The sequence below is a fragment of the Lampris incognitus genome, chromosome 16, assembly GCF_029633865.1.
Source record: "Lampris incognitus isolate fLamInc1 chromosome 16, fLamInc1.hap2, whole genome shotgun sequence".
NCBI classification, from domain to species: domain Eukaryota; kingdom Metazoa; phylum Chordata; class Actinopteri; order Lampriformes; family Lampridae; genus Lampris; species Lampris incognitus.
In genome coordinates this window covers 15129550-15151153 of record NC_079226.1, presented here as the reverse complement: position 1 = coordinate 15151153, position 21604 = coordinate 15129550, and the positions used below count along the sequence as shown (strand labels likewise).

Sequence of the window (21604 nt, the reverse complement as noted above, 5' to 3'; positions counted from 1 at the left end):
AGACAAGCAAGATGGCATGTGCACGAAGACGTCCAAAATATTCAGACGCACCCCCCCCCCCCAACACATACACACACACCTAGAGTCAAGCACATACAGTATATATCAAGTATGGTTAAATCTACTGTTTCTCACGTACCCTCTCTTATGAGTGGGGGACTTTGAAAAGGCTTCAGTTTCTGTAAGGAGTCCTGGAGATCTGCCGCTCGCCTCCACAACGCTTACGCCCCGGTTTTTATTTCAGCATCTCCTCGCCTCGTCCATATTATATATGCGTTTCTTATACCGCCTGGAATTTCAGCGAAGGAAAAATTGTTCAGGAAATATGAAAATCTCAAATCATTTCTTGTGATTAGTGAAACTAAGGTGCGAGTCCAGTTTTGCTCATGTAAGTTGGCGTTGTCTACCGTTCCTCGTTGACTGTAGCTAAGGGCACTACTTGAAAGAGCCTGAGAGAAGTATATTAGATGTAGTTACATGGTTCCTGTGACACGTAGTCACCCTATCTATATATGCAACAAGCCCGGATTTGTCAAAACTAAAGAGGAGGGAAGGCAAGTGCAGAACATGGGCAATACACATAATGAATACTCTTCCCGCTCACAATTCAAAAATACAACAGTACTGTTGTGAACTTGGGTATATGTGCATTTCCCTTGGAAATAGAGAGAATTATAAGAAGTGCGTAAGTGCATTTCTCTACACATAGTTGATCTAAGGAGTTACATAAACCTTCCTAAACATGTTTGTTTCTACCGCGGTGATATGATAAAAATATTGGCACAAGATTTGCATGTTATTCTGCTTCAAGTAAATGTCAATATTTGAAAAATGCCAACAAGGGTAGGGAGACGTGGGAAAGTTGTCAGAAATGTTCGGGTAACTAAGTTGACGGATCTCATCCTGATTTTTTTTTTCTTTTTCCGACAAATCTAGACATTGAGAATGTTTCACAATGAACTGACTGAGGGGAAGAAAGCTGCATTTTCCAACACTGACCAGTCCAGAGCTTATAGGGGAAGCCTGAATGACCATAAATAGGTGAACTGTGCCACGCGCACATAGCTGAGGTATTTCAAGCATTGGCACTTTTCAAAGTTTTTGAAAATTCAACAATTTCTAGATTTTTAGGGTTGACGCATTTCTCCACAGACAGACTGAGGAACGAAAACAGTGAAAGAGAGTCTCAGTCGAATAAATTATCTTAAACCAATGAAAAATACAATCGGATTTATCAACTTTCAAAAAGTATTTGAACAACCCAAACTAAATATATTTCCTCATTTATTCTTACTGTTTTTTTTTTGTTTTTAGCTCAAAGACCTGGTTGCTGGTAGGTTTTCAAAGCTGCACTTTTTAAAATGGCACTTTGCAAATGCTGAATATCTACAGACATCCCTTCCTGGGATTTTGGATAAATGCTGTTAGGTTGGTTCTTATTAATACCAGCAAACCAAGGAAAAGGCCAACCAACACACGTCAGTGATAATATTTCGCTAGTACTAATTCTGGCATTAAGAGAAAAGGCTTGGTGCATCCTACAGACCAAAACAGTTGTTGGTGATGGACATTGGGGATGGCTATTGAGATTAGACGATAGATGAGTAGAGGAAGAGTAGAGAGAGTACTAGTAGTTTAGAAAAAGGCTAGTTAAAGTTGTCTGAACACGAGAACAGGGAGACGTGTTTGCCCGTGGACCCCGTCATCTCAAAGTCTAGTCTGCGCCTCTGGGATGTAGATTTCGATGCTGTCCGCTCGCTCCGAGGCCGAGTTTTGCCGGAAGGAGGCTGCCCGCTTGGCCGCCATTAGCCGCCGCCGGGCCTCCTGCCGGTGTCTGTCCGGGAGGTCCAGAGACTTCTCCCGCGTCACTGCGCTCTTCTGTCTCACTGTCTTCTTTGGTACGGGAGCTGGTGGCTTTGGTAGGGATGGAGGGAGAGGTGGTTATCAAACGCTGGTCCTCATTAGAGAACACATTGGAGACTTAAAATGACACTTGCTGCCGAACACGTCTTGTTGAAGTTGTGTATCTCGTGGATGCTAATCTTAGAGAAGTGAGTGGGTCGCAACTAAAAAAGAAGTGCAATTAATGCAAATATATTGGAATATTCATTGCTCGGTATTAAAAAAAAAAAAGGTGACCAGTGAGATTGGAGCTCGGTAATACCTCACTACCTATTTTTGTTTTTTTTTTGTGCCCCTTTTTCTCCCCAATTGTATCCGGCCAATTACCCCACTCTCCCAAGCTGTCCCGGTCGCTGCTCCACCCCCTCTGCCGATCAGGGGAGGGCTGCAGACTACCACATGCCTCCTCTGTTACATGTGGAGACGCCAGCTGCTTCTTTTCACCTGACAGTGAGGAGTTTGGGAGGTGTGTGGGAGGATCACGCTATTTCCCCCCAGTTCCCCCTCCCCCCTGAACAGCACCCCGACCGACCAGAGGAGGCGCTAGTGCAGTGACCGGGACACATACATCCAACTTCCCACCCGCAGACACGGCCAATTGTGTCTGTAGGGACGCCCGACCAAGCCGGAGGTAACACGGGGAGTCGAACCAGCGATCCCCGTGTTGGTAGGCAACGGCATAGACCGCGACACAACCCAGACACACTTAAAATGACACTTTCTGCTGAACACGTCTTGTTGTAGTTATGTATCTTGTCGATGTGAGTGGGTTTCAACTCCAAAAAAGAAGTGCAATTAATGCAAATATATTGGGATATTCGCTGCTAGGTATTAAAAAAAAGAGTGGTCAGTGAGTTTGGAGCTCAGTAATACCTCGTTACCTGTTAGGTGAAGTCTCTGAAAAATATTCAGACGCACAGTGCTCATATAATGCCATTTTATAATGTCGCTGATGTGACCTGAAAACTTAAACTCAGGTCACACTACATTTCAATGTCTGGCTAATTACGTAACAACAGCTGCAAGGAAGCCTAAAGAACGAGAAAAGGGTGAAATTATTCACCACATTTCAGCTTTCGTCAAGATACAGACTTTCTCCCAACACAAAAGGATTGTGTTGCATTGTGCTTTCAGTGTACTGGTGTGGGACTTTTCACAAAAGGTAGTGTTTATCGAGCAGACATCTCACCTTCTTCTCTGGGCTATCTGTTGGCCTCCAGTTGTTGTTCTTGATCTGCTGCAGCTGGTCAAACTTCATGGTGACGTCGTCAATGGAGAGCTGCAGCAGGTCCCAGAAACCTGCCAGGTCCTGAGAGGTGGGCCGTGGCATGGCGCTGGGGTCCTGAGAGACGCACGGTGAAAAAAAGGAAGGCTGTTTCCAATGCCTGTGTCGCAGCAACAAGCAATGTTATGTACGCAAGGCACACATGCACACACTATGTATGTACACGGCCTACACTTGAAGAAGATTTATGACCTAACACTGCTTATTGCATCTCAGTCTGAGTCCACTAGGTGTCCTCATCAGAACTCCTAAAAGGCCCCGTACAACAGCTGGAGCCTCCGTAGGCTTTCAATTCAAAGGAACAATAACAATTTGCAGTGGGGTCCTATCCCTTCATGCTCCCCTACATGACATCTGAAATAATAAACCGCTTCGTTTTGTTCGGTCCTACCCACCTCCCTATGTGAAGAGTTGCTGAAGTGAAAGGATAATGAAATCAAGGCGTGCTTCATTGTTCCCCAAACCTGACCAGCTGAGGTTTGTGGAAATCTTCATAATGCCCGGGAGTTCATTTTAATGATCAATGTGAGCTATGATGGGTTACCAGAATTTGCTTGAGGTGCACTTCAGAGTTGGGGAGTAATATATATTACACAATAAAATCTATGATATGGGAATATGTTTAAATTTGCTGTTTGTTGCAGCTTTTGGCTTTGCCTAAGGGACTCTAGCCCCTTTATGGGCTTCAAGTACCAGCTGGCAGAATCATAAAGTTTGCATACAATGTCCTATGAAGCAGAAACATTGGTTTGTAGGGGAATTATGGTTCTGTAACATCCAGACACCAAAAGGTGAAGGGATACATAGTCGTAATAATGCTTTCTGTGATTTCAGACAGAGTTTCAGCTACTGATGCTGTCAGAGGAGGTACAGCACCTGCAGCCAAAACACAGCAGAATACTTATTCTGCTGTGTGTTTCTCCTGGAGATTAAAGGTTTATTGAAAATGGCACGTTGCCGATTATACGTTTCATTGCTGCAAATAGTTAACAAGGTTTTGACAATTTATAAATGTTTGGAATACCTTCGGTGCAAAGTAATATATACAGAAATCAAATTGGGTATTGGCATGGGTTTTTAGGCTTGTGTGCCAGTGTATCATTGACTCATCCGATTCAACCATGCCTTATATTTGGCTGTGGCAATAAGCAACAAACTATCTATTGGTTGCAGAAAGAGGATTATCATGTTTCCAGAGAATGAAGTGTAGCAGCTAGCTAAGTCCTGATGAAGGGGCCCTGATGAGATCCTCCATGTCCCACACTGAGGAGAAGGACCCAGGCTACCATCACACCCAATCACTCCTCCAGCTGCCAGAATACACCACTCACATACACACAGCTCATTCATCACCTGGGCCCGAGGCCTGTCAGGGCAAATACACTGAGACAGAGGTGCTCTGGCAGAAGACGGCACCGATCAGAACAAGGGATGTTAGTGCAGAGATGGCTGTGCACAAGGACTCGCTGTTTCAAGTGATACCTCTGCAGTGTGCACTAAAATGCACAACAGAGCTCCTTGCACGGTTGTTCATAAGCATCAAGTCCCAATAATATCTCCTTCCACAATCAATGCCAACGTTTTTACAAAGCTGCCAGTACACAGAGAAATTGTTTTCCCTGACTGCATCTTTATCTTGCGTTATTAAAACGCCAATTTATATCACGACCACCTCTGTTGTAATACCGAAGACAATGGCTGGATAGGCCAGCTGGTTTGAGTTTTGTACAAAAAACACCGAGGCTGCATAGTCCTGATTTGCGCCATTGAGCTTTAAAAATGAAGTTTGTTAAGAGTCCATGTTTTGGAGCGGTGTTAATATACTCGGATTAAAAATGCTCTTGAGCCGAGAACCTGTGGCAAATAACGACACAGTACCTTAAAGTAAAGGATAGGGATCTGTCAAAGAAATATTACCCTGCTGGGGGGTGGGGGGATAAAAGTGGGTTTGTATCAATGAAATATAGCTGGTTTTTATCATAAGCGCCATCAAAATGATTTGGGTAGATTTTCAAACGAGTTTTATTAGCTATAGACGACAAGACGGTGGTAAGGTGTAAATTACTCTATGTTCATCACCATGAATCTGCAGCAGTTTGTGAGTTGGACAAGGTGTCAGTTTTTTGTGGTGAACAGATTGGTTGCATAATAATGCAAAGTAAACTAGGTACAGCTTTCTATGTTGCTATGAAACATTTTACATAATTCTTGCATGACAAATGTGTCTCTCGATATGTGAATGGCAGAAGATCGAAAATAGTTTTGTCTTGTGGCTGTTTTTGTGCTGGATTTGCGGCACATATCAAGAACTGACATGAGGCCAGTTAGGAATATTACTTATTCTTACACCATTGTTTGTATAAAAACTTATGCAAGACCTGATTCACGATAAATGTTCTTTTTTTTTAAAGTTATATGATAGTCTTAGACAGCCACAGTTTCTATGGCTGTCAAATATGATATAACCGATTCTATGATATAACCGTTTCATTCGAGTTTCCTTTCAGTGAGGTCTATTTTGTCAATCAGGTCTTCCTCGGTAGAAACCTGGCCTAATACGTGTAATTGGGGAAAATTAGGTGCTCTAAAAATCCAGCTTGGACGAGAAGTGGTGGATAAATCATACAAAGTGAACAAAAGGCTCGATCGCAGAACACTTCAACTCGGCTCACTTCATGTCTGAGTCCGCACAGCCGTATATCCAAACTGTCCCAGTTAGACTGGGTCTGCAGAATAACGGCGCTCCCACTATCATGTAATGTCAGCTGGCTGTATCTTATGTCTAAGGCGATGCCTCAGGAATTCGTCGGCTTTATCCTGACCCCTGAACTTCTCGTTGATGTTCTTCAAACTGTCTTATACTTCTTAAGGCTTCAAAGGCCCAAGCCAGCAGAATTTAGAGGAGTCAGTGAGTTTTAAGCCCCTCGGGATGTCAGTGTGTGTTTTTAATCCTGGAGGCCAAGCTCCTCCCAGAGTTGTGCCTCCACACACACTGTTTGTCTCTGAAAGCATGCTTTAGACCAGCTTTGTGGAAGTTGATCCATGAGGTAGAAGGATGCAGACAGCCTGATAAAACATAATTAGACATCTCTTAAAGCTTCTTATTTGCAGGCACGGATGCCTCGAACCTTGCAAAATCCATACTATGAAGGGGTTATTATGTAAGGTGCCTTTGTTGTGTGCCGAACTATCGGGGAGCTTTTGGAAATAAAGTTCTTAAGTAAACTTACATAATACTTTCTCCTTATGTGGGGTGGGGTATAAAAAGCAAGTTCTACTGTATCTAATCCCTGCTCAATTCTCATTCCCCTTCAATGAGCAATTTCTGCTGCAAGCTGCAAAACACTAACGCCATCCCTCTTAATACTGAACCAGCCTCATTTTAAAACTCGCACACCTAACTCGGATCAATAAGGGAGAATTGAGAAAATTGAAGAAAACCCCAGGCAGAAATCCCCATGTGTGTGTGTGTGTGTGTTGGATAAACGTTACTGTGCTTGGTGTTTTCTCGCTCATTTGGCTCCTTGTACCGACGTCAACAGGGAAAAATCCAGTGACCCCGTCATGCTTTTCAGGTCACATGGAACTGTACAGGATGGCTATCAATTCAAAGTTTGATACTTTTTTCCACAATAAATGAAATTGTTCGTGACTTTTTTTACACTCTGCGCTGGCTACGTCATTAGATTATACAGTGGAGGTAAAACGTGTACACACCCCTCTTAAAATGGCAGGTTTTTGTGATGTAAAAAAAATGAAGCCAAGCTAAATCATGTCAGAAGTTTTTCCACCTTTAATATGAAATTACAACCAATAAATTCAAGTGAAAAACAAAGTGAAACCTTTTGGGGGGGGGAAATACATATGTATATAAAACTCACAATAACCTGGTTGCATAAGTGTGCACACCCTTAAAATAATTCTTCGTTGAAGCACCTTCTTTATTTTATTTTATTTTTTTACTTGGTTTATTGGGTTTTGCAAGACCATATATTTGTATCATCAGAGCATTTCTAAAACATTGTGGCTCCTGATGAGCAGGTTGGCACCATCATGGCAGCCTCCGCTATCAGTGTGTGAATGTGTATGTGTGAATGGGTGAATGTGAGGCATACTCTGTAAAGCACTTTGAGTAGTCGGTAGACTAGAAAAGCACTATATAAATGCAGTCCATTTACCATAAAAAGTAGTTGAAGCACCTTTTGATTTTATTACAGCACTCAGTCTTTTTGGGTACGAGTCTTATCAGCTTGGCACATCTTGACTTGGCAATATTTTCCCCACTCTTCCTTCCAAAAATGTTCCAGATCCGCCAAATAGCGAAGGGTATTTCGTGTGCACAGCCCTCTTCGGGTCACTCCACAGATTCTTTCAGTTGGATTCAGGTCTGGGTTCTGGCTGGGCCAATCCACAACGTTCCTTCGTGGATTTGGATGTATGCTTTGGGTCGTTGTCGTGCTGAAAGGTGAAATTCATCTTCAGCTTGCTAGCAGATGCCTGATGGTTTTGTGCCAAAATCAACTGGTGTTTGGAGCTATTCATGATTCTCTCCACCTTGACTAAAAAGTCCCAGCTCCGGCTGAGGAAAAGCAGCCCACCGCCATGCTTCACCGTGGGTATGGTGTTCTTTTAGTGGTGTGCTGGGTTGTTTTTGTGCCAAACATACCTTTTGGAATTATGGCCAAGACGTTCAACCTTGGTCTCATCAGACCACGACACCTTTTCCCCACATTTTTTTGGGAGAGTTGATGTATCTTTTTGCAAAATTTAGCCGGGCTTGGATGTTTTTTGTTATGTTTTGTGAAAAGGCTTCAGTCTTGCCACCCTACCTCATAGCCCAGACACCTGAAAACTACAGGAGATTATTGTCACATGTAGGGAGCAACCAGGATTTGGCAGATAGTCTGCAGCTCCTTTAATGTTGCCGTAGGCCTCTTGGCAGCCTCCCTGGCCACTTTTCTCCTCGTCTTCTCATCAATTTTGGAGGGATGTCATGTTCTTGGTAATGCCACCGTTGTGCCATATTTTCTCCACTTGTTGATGATTTTCTTCACTGTGTTCCGTGGTATGTCTGATGCCTTGAAAATTATTTTGTACCCCTCTCCTGATCGATACCATTCAACAGTGATATCCTGTTCATGCTTTGTAAGCCGTTTGTGGACTGTGGCTTTTGCATTTGGATGCAGCCAGGAAGATGTCAGGAAAATCCTACAGGAACAATTGAACCTTATTTGAGGTTAACCAGTCACTTTAATTGATGGCGGGTGTATACTAACTACTATTTAACATGAATTTGAATGTGATTGGTTAATTCTGAAAACAGCCACATCCCCAATTATAAAAGGTTGTGCACACTTATGCAACCAGGTTATTGTAAGTTTTGTATTTTTTTTCCCTCAAATTTTTCTGATAGTTTTTCCACTTTATTTTGAAAGGCTGCAATCTCACATTAAGGGTGGAAAAATTCTGACATGATTTATCAGGGTTTCATTTTTTTTACATGAAAAAAACCTGCCATTTTAACAGGGGTGTCTATACTTTTTATAGCCACTGTATATCGATGGTTGGGGAGCAGTTGCGAGGACACAGGCAATTGTGGGACACACAAATATTTCAGCTGTTTCTAAAAACACTTTTTATTGTAGAAATATGTTCTGTTTTTGTGTGTTATTTCACTTTTTTCTGACCTTGTTAGTATAGACCAGTGGCGGCTGGTGCTAAAAAAATTTTTTTTTGCGGGGGGGGCGCAATTTACCTTGGCGCAGCACACCTGACAGCTGCCTTAATGCCCACACAGTCACAGAGTTATTAAGAAGGACAATGTAGCCTATAGATTTTATCAGGGGTCGTAGACGGTGGATGATTGACAGTCGAGACGAGGCGTCGTGGTGGGTGTGAATGTGATTGACAGCCACGAGAACTGTCCAGTCACGTTAGATCAAAAAACATGAAAACAATACCAGTTCACTGCCAATAAATGTGGGAGTGTCTGGTGCGCACAGACCTGCGCCCCATGTAAAATCTGGAGAAACCAATCAGGCAGCCTCAGGTCACCTGCTCGCCAAAAGTTTGAGGGCTTACATAAGGTATCGTTTGGTCGGTGCCCCCCACCCAGGAAGTCTATGTATTCAGACAGAAATCAACCAAATACCATTTGGAACCGATATTTAATGGCTGCTGACAGGTGTTCACAGACTGAAAAACACTTTTATTTCATAATTATTTGCATTATACAGCTAAATTATATTTAGCATGTAGATTTTCATCTCTTGATATTTGAAGGGGGCGGCGCCCCAGTGCCCTGTACTGGCCAACGGCCACTGGTATACACTGATCAGCCAAAACATTAAAACGACCTGGCAAATATTGTGTAGGTCCCCCTTGTGCCACTAAAACAGCTTTGAGCCGTCGAGGCATAGACTCCACAAGACCTCTGAAGGTGTCCTCTGGTATCTGGCACCAAGACATTAGCAGCAGATCCTCCCACAGATGGATGGGCACTTTGTTTGTTTGACTTTGACAAGTTTAGCGCGTGTCAAAGTCGTTCAGATCCTTACGCTTGCCCATTTTTCCTGCTTGCAACACATCAGCTTCAAGAACTGACTTGCTGCCTAATATATCCCATATATCCCACCCCATGACAGGTGCCTTACCTGACAGTGGTTTTAATGTTTTGGCTGATTGGTGTACATACATAATACATAAATGCATACTCAGTCATCTCTCACGTATTCATACATACACACACACACACACACACACACACACACACACACACACACAAATGGTAGGGGAAAATGGGTTAGTTTCCTCACCAGGTTTTGCTGACACAGCCAGTAGAACTGCTGGAATTTCTGAGACATAAGCAGCTGAGCACTGCCTACTGCACTCCGGATCTTACCTAGGACTAAGAAACAAACACACACCAAACACCATTAATGCAACACATTTACGACCTCAAACAATCTGTCTAAGGCACAAGAACATATTTTTCCCATATGGCCCATGTTGCTTTTTTTTTTTTTGCAATAAAAGCTGTTTAAAATAGTGGCTTTTTACACCACAGTACTATTTGTTCGGGCTTGACTTCAAACAATACATTTAGAGTGATTTAGTTAACTTTAACTACATATGATGACCTATATTATGAGACACCTGCAGACCGCAGTTATTATAGTTTTATGAGTATAACACGTGTTGGATCTGTGATTTACACTCTACTATCCTTTAACACTGTCTTCACAGAACCCTCACTGTCTTTACGCTTTCTTGAGTCTTAACTTCATCTGTAGTATCTTTATGGCAGTAACTGTACTGTTTGGCCTGTTTGCATCAAATTGTACAAAAAAAAGAAAATAGTATATTGGGGTGATTCTTCAATTTGGGGCACTTTTGGTTTTTGAAATAAAAAAAAAAAAATTAAATGTCTTTAAAATGTGTTTTTTTCTTTTTCAAAATCTCTATTAAGTGGTTTGGAACAAATATCTTTGCATAGCTTTGAGCGTCCTACAAAATAAGTTTGATATTATGACACTTTTTTCAAAGCTGTAATAGCAAAATGTGATGGTCATGACAGTTTTCTCTTTTTGGAGAACAAGTTGGCTAAGTCTTAGACTTGCTAAGCTAACTTGTTAGCTTGCATACAATGTACAATGAATATATGTGAATAAAGTGAAATTCCTTATTTCTGAACTAAAATATTCAATTAGTAACTTGTTTGGTAATGAAGCCTAATAAACATACTCTCCGATCAGGGCATATAAATCTTCAAATTACTTACATTTGTGGACATGAACAAGTCACGCTTCTGCCATGGTTGCTCATGCACCTCTGGCGCTTCTCGTTTCCGTGGCAACCACATTGTTGTTGTTTGAAAAACGTTATTGCTCTAAAATGTTGGGTGTGATGGTAATGACAGATGTATGATGGACAGCCATATTTAACTATAAAAATGTGCAAATTGCACATATATAAACCATATGAATTTGAAATATGCCTTTTTAAATCATTATGAGAAAATGCAAAGTAACGCTTTAATGAATTTAACCATGTTATTACTTTATTATAGAGGGGAAGTAAAAAAGTCTGGGTTGGGGACAAGCCCAAAACAGTGATATTCTGGCACATTTGAATTTTCAACATACTGAAAAAGTATTAAAATGTCACCACTGAGACACAAATCTTTTTTTTTTCCATAGCTAACACAACCTAACTATTAACAAATACAATAATTGTTTTTTCAAAAAAAGTTTTTTTTCCTTCTTGAAAATCTACCCTGGGGGCAGAAAAACTCCCTTAATTGAAGAATCACCCATAGATACAGCTGAAGGTTAGCAAAAAGGCTTTATAAAACCCACGTGATAAAGCTTTCAACGGGCCACTTACTATCTTCTGACAAGTCATTTTCTTCTGCTTCAGCCTCCATCTCCTTACACCAACCCTCCATCCTTTTAGTCTCTGTGTGGAGGAGCTGCATGAACCAGCTCCCATCTCTCCGCAGGGAGGGGGACACTCTTCCCGATTCACCCGACGAGGCCGCGCTTTCCCTTGGGGAGGGCGGCTCCAGCTGCCAGGTGGTGTCGCTGGTGGTCTCCCTGGGGCTGGGGGGCTCGGCAGGGGTGCGGTAGTCCTCGCGGTAGCTGAAGAGGCCCTGGGTGCGCACAGTGCGCACCACCCCGTACTGTGTGGGCGTGCTGGGCTCCGAGTGTCGCTGGAAGCCCCCGCCAAACTGCAGGCCCTTGTCCTCCATGGTTGGGAAGCCCTCCATCTCTAGGTCGGCCTGCACTGCTGCAGTCACGCTGTTGGAGCGCTTAAACCTGCCCTGTCTGAGGGCCACGAGGGAAGAAACACACATCAGTATGCATGTAAATAAACACAAAGACACACATACGCACACCCACACACACACAAATGAACAATGAAGCAGAAGTTGGTGGCGACAACAAAGCCAAGGTGAAAACTGAGCTTCTCAGGTTGTGCTCATGTCTCACCCTTTTTTGTCATCCTCCACCTGGATCCCAACGGAGTGGTATTCCCGTGATTTGCTCTCCGATTCTGAGTCCGTGGCTGCTTCCACCTAATAAAGGGGAAAGTTTCAGCCAATAATAGTTCTCATTAAGTGAACTGCAGCTCCACAGTGTCTCTGGGGTTATTAGCTGGGTTATTAGTGGACAGAGTCCCTTAGCTTTTACACAACCTGTCAGAAAGTACACTTTCTATGATTTATGTTGGATGCACAGGCAACAGAACTAAGGAAATTTCTTAGGATGATTTTTTTTTTTTTATTCTGTGAAGGTTAAAAAATGTCAAATCAGTTGTGGTACATTCTTAACCATACATATTATAAAATGTGTAAGTATAAGTCTAAAAAAACCAAAACCTGTCATGGCAGTCATTTATATGGCTTACCCAGATTTGCTTTCTTCTTTTGGGGGGATTTTCCCCCTCCTTTTTTCTCCCCAATTGTACTCGGCCAATTACCCCACTGTTCCAAGCCACCCCAGTTGCTGCTCCACCCCCTCTGCCGATCCGGGGAGGGCTGCAGACTACCACATGCCTCCTCTGATACATGTGGAGTCGCCAGCCGCTTCTTTTCACCTGACAGTGAGGACTTTCACCAGGGGGACGTAGCGCGTGGTAGGATCACGCTTTTCCCCCCAGTTCCCTCTCCTTCCTGGACAGGCGTCCCGACCGACCAGAGGAGGTGCTAGTGCAGCGACCAGGACACACACCCACATCCGGCTTCCCACCCGCAGAAACAGCCAATTGTGTCTGTAACGATGCCCGACCAAGCCGGAGGTAACATGGGGATTCGAACCGGCGATCCTGTGTTGGTAGGCAACGGAATACACCACCACCAGTCAGATGGGCTTTCTTGATCGAAATAATTTATAGGACTGTAATTTTCATTCAACTTACTTAACACACAGGACTCACAGAATCAAACCGTTTCTATAACATTTCTTTTTCCGTACAGCTAAAGAGTAGAGAGGGCCTGTAGTCGAGTGTTCACTGCTGTGTCATAAACACAGTGACAGCACAGCGTCAGAAAAGGGTATTATTAGCAGATAATATGCCATTGGCAGGGAAATGATTGATGCTGATCCCTCCATGACCCTGCAGGGGCTATGATTCTGATCCAGACGGCCCAACATGGAAGCTCTTTATCGGTGCCCGCGCTGTTCCCCAGAGCATCACGCTTTACTGGATTTATGGACATCATGTCAGCACTCTCCACCGATGCCTCTTTTTTATGTCTTTCATTCTCTGTTTTGTTGGTTTGTTCTTTTTTTCTTTTGTCATATCTTTGCTTTCAGTTCACTATTGGTCCATCCTTCACAATTTCTTGCTGGCTTACTGTCACAGAGTCTCACTTCCATTGTTGTCCTGAGCCTGTTTTTGCCTGCCATTTCACTTCCTCTTCCACAATGCCAGCACAACCCAACCTCTTTCTCTTTAACTCCGCCAGATTGGGTTGCGGCTCAAAAAGTTTGATGTTGCAGCAAGTAGCCACATTGTCGGGGAAGCAAATGACGGCTACAAGAGTATCAGGATGTCACTTTCAGATGTTAGGTATTTATTTTTCAGATTAATCTTTAGTTTCCCCCATGAACTTCACTGCCTGCCCTTCTGTGTAATGCGCTGACATTGTGAATAGTATTGCTGCTCACATGGATGAAATTATCTCAAGGTCCAACCAGAGACGTCTGTGAGGCTTACCTTGGAGCCTGAAATTCCCCTGTCAAACAACCATTAGCACTCAAGATCAATGTCGTTTGACTCCATGAGAGTAAGTGAAAAGCATGGGTTCAAATTAAGTAGTGCGTGCTTGTGTTTGCTGCAATGTCAAGTCTACTTTTGGCATTGGAGTGGTCAGTATTACAGTCGGGGAGTTTTTGGTGAGCCATTTAGTATTCTGTCAGGCCGTTTGGGGAAAGCTGTTAACAGGGAAGAAATGAGTGCAGAGTGGCTTGTCGAGGTGACCCCCATTACTTTGTGTTAGTGGCAAAGCAAAGTCCACCACACGAGAGAAGCTGAGGCGCTGGTCTGTGATGGATTAGGACTGAAGGAGGCCAAAAAACACCCCCAAGAGGCTATGTTATTAAGTTTAATATTCACCAAGTGTAGAGTTATGGTGTGGTCACTTTAAATTAGAGGCGAGGACTTCCATCCATCTATCCATTATCTGAACCGCTTATCCTGCTCTCAGGGTCGCGGGGATGCCAGAGCCTATTCCAGCAGTCATTGGGCGGCAGGCGGGGAGACACCCTGGACAGGCCGCCAGACACACACACACACACCCAGTCATACCTAGGGACAATTTAGTACGGCCAATTCGCCTGACTTACATGTCTTTGGACTGTGGGAGGAAACCGGAGCCCCCGGAGGAAACCCATGCAGACACGGGGAGAACATGCAAACTCCACACAGAGGACGACCCGGGATGACCCACCAAGGTTGGACTACCCCGGGGCTCGAATCCAGGACTGCGCCACCGTGCTGCCAGGCGAGGACTTATGACGTACAAAAGTGGCGACCTCAGTGGTAAGGTAGCAGGGAAGGGTGATTAAAACAGTTCGAGTGTGTAAAACTTAACCGGTCTACTGTGGAGTTTATAGGCACGCTACATGGTGTCAGAAGTCACATAATGGCTCAAGGGCTTCGTCGCATCAACCCCTTAATTTTCGATGACAATACTGCTGATAACTGGTAGAAATTTGACAAGGAATGGAGAATTTATTGGAACGCGGGGCTGTCGGATCATTCAAAGAAAGTTCAAGCCTACACGCTCCTAAACCTCGCCGGTCCTGAGACTTGAAAAATCAGAATCATTAATTTACGAGGACGGAGAAAGTCACGAAGATCCAGAGGTTCTACTGGAAAAGTTTGCTGAATTTTACTTGCCTGCAAAAAACACCATTAAGGACAGGCATGCATTCAGCACCGCTAGTCAAAAGCCTGGTGAGTCAGTTCAAGCTTACATCTCCACTTAGAAAATACTGGCTGAGAAATGTGATTTTGGCCCGCTCTGTGACGAATTGCTAATGGATGGCATTGTATGTGGTATAGAAAGTGACTGTCCTCAAGCAGCTACTCTGTGAAAAGAATCTCACCCTGGAATTAGCGATAGGTACCTGTATGCTCCATGAACAGCCAGAAAAGTGCTCCAAGGAGTTAAAGAAAGAAGCGGATGTGTGCGCTATTTGGAAAACTCGCTGTGGCAACTGCAATGGACAACACGCTCCTGACCGTAGTAAATGTTATGCATTCAATAAACAATGCAATAACTGTGGCAAACTCAAATCATTTTGCTAAATGCTGCAGATCCACACCAGCATGGCCCATAGTTGGCGCCAAAGCTCCCAGTCAATACAGAAAAAGAGCCAGATAGAGTGAACAAACTGACCACGCAACCAGACAGTGCGTTGGATTATACTTTTTATTGTGACCCAGTTGATTCACCCACTCAGAAAGGAGAAATCTTCACAACGCTGAAACTGAAAATGGAAAGGGGCAACTGAAGGGAAATGTGGACACTGGTGCCAAATTCAATGTGATGTCCAAACACATGTTGCATGTAGCTGACTGCACGTTCTTTGTGAATGCAGATGAAAGAGTCAATCTTGTGACCTATGGGGGTGAGACAATTAACACAGAGGGCACAGCAATACTACACTGTCTACAGGGGCAGTTCAAATTTCATGTAGTCAATAGGGATGTGAGACCATTGCTAGGACTACAAGACAGTGTTGCCATGGGGCTCATACACCTCGGACCTGACATCCACACCCTACAACAAGATGCACCAGAGTTATGGGACTACAAATACCTGTTTGATAGCAACACTACAGGTAAACTGCCAGTCATATATCACATGAGGCTAGATGACACTATTGCTTCTACAGTGTGTGCGCCTTGCAAGGTTCCAATAGCCATGAAAGAAAAGGTTAAGGCAGAGCTTGATCGAATGACTGCACTTGGTGTCATAGTGCCAGAAAATGAAGCCACGGAATGGGTGTCCGCCAGGGTTGCAGCCAAGAAAAAAGATGGAACTGTGAGAATTTGCATCGACCCAGTGCACCTGAACAAGGCCCTTCTCAGACCACGTCACCCCCTGAAATCTATCGAACAAATCATTGCAGACATGCCTGATGCTAAAGTTTTCAGTATTCCAGATGCCAAATGTGGTTTTTGGCAGATCCCTCTTGAAGCTTCATGTCACCCTATGGCCGCTATAGGTCCCTGAGAATGCCATATGGCATCTGCACACAGTCAGCGACGTGTTCCAAAATGTGATGGAGCGACTGTTTGCTGGACAACCCTGTTAGATTGTAGTAGACGATATTTTAATCGGGGGATGTACACTGCAAGAACATGATGATCATCTAAGATGGCTATTGAACAGAATTCGGGCCATCAACTTGAAGCTCAACCCCGACAAATGCAAATTCAGAGTCCGCTGTGTCCACTTTGTTGGCCACCTGCTAAATGCTGATGGTGTCAAGCCAGACCCTGAAAAAAACAAAGCGGTGTGCGACATGGTAAAACCACAGGACAAAAAAGCCCTGCAGCAGTTCTTAGGCATGACAAACTATCTATCAAAGTTTATCCCTCAATACAGTGAGGTTACTGGTCCCCTGAGACAACTGACACACCAAGATGTGGAGTGGACTTGGCATGAAGCCCATGATGCGGCATTCAACAAGCTGAAACAAGCAGTGACAAACCCACCAGTTCTACAGTTCTTTGACATATCGAAACCAGTGGTCATATCAGCTGATGCATCACAACATGGTCTGGGTGCGGTGTGTCTCCAGCAAGGGAGGCCTGTGGCATTCGCATCACGTGCCCTCACACCCACCGAGTCAAGGTATGCACAGATTGAAAAAGAAATGTTGGCTCTCGTCTTTGCAACCAAAAAGTTCCATGATTTCATTTATGGACATCCTGTCACAGTTGAAACCGACCACCAGCCTTTAATAATAATTCTGAGGAAACCGCTTCACACCGCGTCACCCCGCCTCCAGGGCATGATGTTGAAATTACATCGCTACAACCTGGATGTGATTTATAAACATAGTAAGGAACTTTATGTTGCTGATGCTTTATCACGTGCACGCCTACCGGTGACCGAGCCCGCACTTACTGATGATCTGTTGGACGTCATGACAGTCCAAGTGCTCTCCTCACGTCGCACAGATGAACTGAGAAATGCTGTGGGGAGGGATGTGATGTGTCAACAGCTCTCTGACGTTATCCTGCACGGCTGGCCTAACACCTCAAAGGAATTACCCCACGCTCTGCATCCCTTCTTTTCAATGAAGGAAGAGTTGACTTTCAAAGATGGACTTCTGCTCCATGGACAAAGACTAATGATACCCCCTGCACTGCAAAAGGTCTATGTTGGCCAGCTGCACCAAGGCCATCCCGGTATCGACGCCACCAAACGCAGAGCTCGAGAGACCATGTACTGGCCCTCAATGTACACAGACATTGAGAGGGGGAGGTGTCTCGCTGTGTGACGTGCAATGCTCGAACACCTCACCACACAAAGGAACCACTGCACCTTCATGAAATCCCAGACCTACCATGGTCATTCACTGCAGCAGATATATTCGAATGGCATGCCAAAATGCATTTAGTGGTTGTGGAGTCTTACTCGGGGTGGTTGGAGCTGGACTACCTCCCTGATATGAAAAGCACCACTGTCATCTGAAGCAACACTTCGCAACACAAGGGGTTCCTCATACCCTCATGACCGACGATGGGACCCAACTGACTGGTAAGGACTTCTCAGACTTTGCACACACATGGGACTTCAGATATATGTGGAGTAGTCCTCATTTCCCACGATCAAATCGCCTTGCTGAACGTGCTGTACGATCCGCTAAGCACTTCCTGGAAAAGTGCTACTGTGATGGCACAAACATCCAAGCTGTTCTCCTCCAAGCTTGCAACATTCTCTGTGATGGACTCCCCTCTCCTGCTCAGCGCCTTCTGTCCAGGCGGACCAGAACATTCATACCAGTGACCAAAGCCATGCTGCAGCCGACCGTTCATATTAATCTGGAAGCCACTGTCACAAAAAAAGGATGAGGGGGAAAGCATATCACGACTGCAATGCCCAGCGCCTCCCTGCATTAAGTCCGGGTCAGACCATCAGGGTGCACACTGCGCGTGGTTGACAGGTTAGCAAGAGTAGAGGGCCCGGCCCCTCAGCCTAACAGCTACATAATAACGTCCCAAGGAACCAACTACATCAGGAATCGGTGACACCTTCTCCGAGTTGATGAACCCTCACCGGCCATATCTGAGGACGACCTGCCGCAAATTCCCGCTTCAGCAGCACCTGATACAGAAGCTGTCCGCGCTGACACCGCACCACTCACACCGTTCATTGCCACACCAGAAATCACCTCAGGTGATAGACAACCTGTGGTGACTTGCTCAGGAAGAGTCAGCCACCCCAACTAGCGTTATCGGGATTACATCACCACTTAGCCCCAGTGACTGACAAAACTAATGTGTGCACTCTGAGAAACGTTATTCCTCCAGCGATTGGTTACTGAGTTTCCTTGTTGTTATTCTGTACCTTATTAGTTACACATGCCATCTCATCTTTTTCTGGCATGTGAGTTTGTCAGCTTCCTGTTATGTGCTGTACCCCACTCATGCTGTTGTGTTCAGGGATCTGTGCCACTCAAGTTATGCAGCATAACTGATGTTTGTGTTACTGTAATGTATTTTGTGTTACATCTAGATGAGGGGGAATGTAGAGTTATGATGTGGTCACTTTAAATTACAGGCGAGGACTTATGACGTACACAAGTGGCGACCTCAGTTGTAACATAGCACGGAAGGGTGTTTAAAGCAGTTCGAGTGTGTAAAACTTAACCGGTCTACTGTGGAGTTTACAGGTACGCTAAACCAAGCTAGCCGACCTGAGGAGATCTGAGGTTGGGTGTCTGCGCATCAACAATGAATGAATGAATGAATGCCTTTATTTGTCATTGCACAGCTGTACAACGAAATTAAGTGCAACTCCTCAGTGGTACAAAATGTAAAAAATAATGTGTGTGTGTATATGTATGTATGTATGTATGTATGTATGTATGTATGTATGTATGTGTGTGTGTGTGTGTGTGTGTGTATGTATGTATGTATGTATGTATGTATGTATATATATACACTCACTGGCCACTTTATTAGGTACACCTTGCTAGTACCAGGTTGGACCCCCTTTTGCCTTCAGAACTGCCTTAATCCTTCGTGGCATAGATTCAACAAGGTACTGGAAACATTCCTCAGAGAGTTTGGTCCATATTGACATGATAGCATCACGCAGTTGCTGCAGATTTGTTGGCTGCACATCCATGATGTGAATCTCCCGGTCCACCACATCCCAAAGGTGCTCTATTGGATTGAGATCTGGTGACTGTGGAGGCCATTTGAACACAGTGAACTCATTGTCATGTTCAAGAAACCAGTCTGAGATGATTCGAGCTTTATGACGTGACGCGTTATCCTGCTGGAAGTAGCCATCAGAAGATGGGAACACTGTGGTCATAAAGGGATGGACATGGTCAGCAACAATACTCAGGTAGGCTGTGGCGTTGACACGATGCTCAATTGGTACTAAGGGGTCCAAAGTGTGCCAAGAAAATATCCCCCACACCATTACACCACCACCACCAGCCTGAACCGTTGATACAAGGCAGGATGGATCCATGCTTTCATGTTGTTGATGCCAAATTCTGACCCTACCATCCGAATGTCGCAGCAGAAATCGAGACTCATCAGACCAGGCAACGTTTTTCCAATCTTCTATTGTCCAATTTTGGTGAGCCTGTGCGAATTGTAGCCTCAGTTTCCTGTTCTTAGCTGACAGGAGTGGCACCCGGTGTGGTCTTCTGCTGCTGTAGCCCATCTGCCTCAAGGTTCGACGTGTTGTGCGTTCAGAGATGCTCTTCTGCATACCTCGGTTGTAATGAGTGGTTATTTGAGTTACTGTTGCCTTTCTATCAGCTCGAACCAGTCTGGCCATTCTCCTCTGACCTCTGGCATCAACAAGGCATTTTCGCCCACAGAACTGCCGCTCACTGGATATTTTCTCTTTTTCGGACCATTCTCTGTAAACCCTAGAGATGGTTGTGCGTGAAAATCCCAGTAGATCAGCAGTTTCTGAAATACTCAGACCAGCCCGTCTGGCACCAACAACCATGCCACGTTCAAAGTCACTTAGATCACCTTTCTTCCCCATTCTGATGCTCGGTTTGAACTGCAGCAGATCGTCTTGACCATGTCTATATGCCTAAATGCATTAAGTTGCTGCCATGTGATTGGCTGATTAGAAATTTGCGTTAACGAGCAGTTGGACGGGTGTGCCTAATAAAGTGGCCGGTGAGTGTATATATATATATATATATATATATATACACACACACACACACACACACACACACACACACAAATAGCCAAAATACAAATACAAAGACACATTAGCCGCACAATCATCATATAATGTATGCGTAAGTGCAAAAACAAGTGTAATATCTATTACTCTAGATAAATAGTCTGTGTCAGCATATTTTTTTGCACATGCCTAATGTACAGGTGTTATCACACAGTTTCACGATATTACTGCAACCTTAGTTTGTTAACAGAGTTCAGTTCTTTAATGGCACTCGGGTAGAAACTGTTCAAAAGTCTGGAAGTATGGGTCTTGAAAGACCTATAGCGCTTCCCAGATGGCAGCAGAGTGAAAAGGTGGTTGCCTGGGTGAGATGAGTCCTTGATTAGAATTACAAGTGCAAATCATGTCCACTTGCAGACACACACACACACACATGCATGAAGCACACGCTCAGAAACACACAAACACTCACACAACAATGATTTGGGAATCTGAGTCACAACACCAGCACAGGTGTGGAAACTGAGCATCAGCTAAAAGTTCAAGAGAGCCACCGTGTCTCATCCATATCACACAAACACCACCTGGTGACTTGTCCTAGTTCCTGACTAAGGCATATGCTGAAGGGCAAACGCTTGGCCTTCCTTTGTACACGGCCTCATCAAGAGTCCAATTAATACATTTTTTTGTTTTGTTTAATATATCAATAGGGCCTCACATAGACAAACATGTTTCCAGTTTAAGGCAGCAAAATTGGTGCTACGGATACTTTGAACGCACCCTTTAGGGACCACGTGGCCTAGCTCCTCCGTATCTTTCCAAACTCCTTCATATCCACACGCCCTCCCACACACTCTCAGATCCTCTTCTGCTCTCCCAACTCACTACACCATCGGCCCGGCCCGCTTGACTACCATGGGGTCTAGAGCCCTCAGTCATTCTGCCCCCCGCCTGTGGACTCACTCCCACGAGACATCTACAACATTGACTCTCTTTCAACCTTC

General features: G+C 44.4%; 1 protein-coding gene across 1 annotated transcript in view; it reads right to left on the bottom strand.

Moving 5' to 3' along the window:
- Window positions 1-1707: 1707 nt before the first annotated feature.
- Window positions 1708-21604, bottom strand: part of dlgap2a (discs, large (Drosophila) homolog-associated protein 2a) — a 73442-nt gene continuing 53545 nt past the window's right edge. Inside the window, exons 6-10 of the mRNA XM_056295676.1 lie at window positions 12178-12263; window positions 11573-12012; window positions 10003-10094; window positions 3092-3244; window positions 1708-1914 (exon numbers count right to left, since the gene is read on the bottom strand). Coding sequence (XP_056151651.1) covers window positions 1708-1914; window positions 3092-3244; window positions 10003-10094; window positions 11573-12012; window positions 12178-12263 — 978 coding nt within the window. The remainder of the gene's footprint in view (window positions 1915-3091; window positions 3245-10002; window positions 10095-11572; window positions 12013-12177; window positions 12264-21604) is intronic.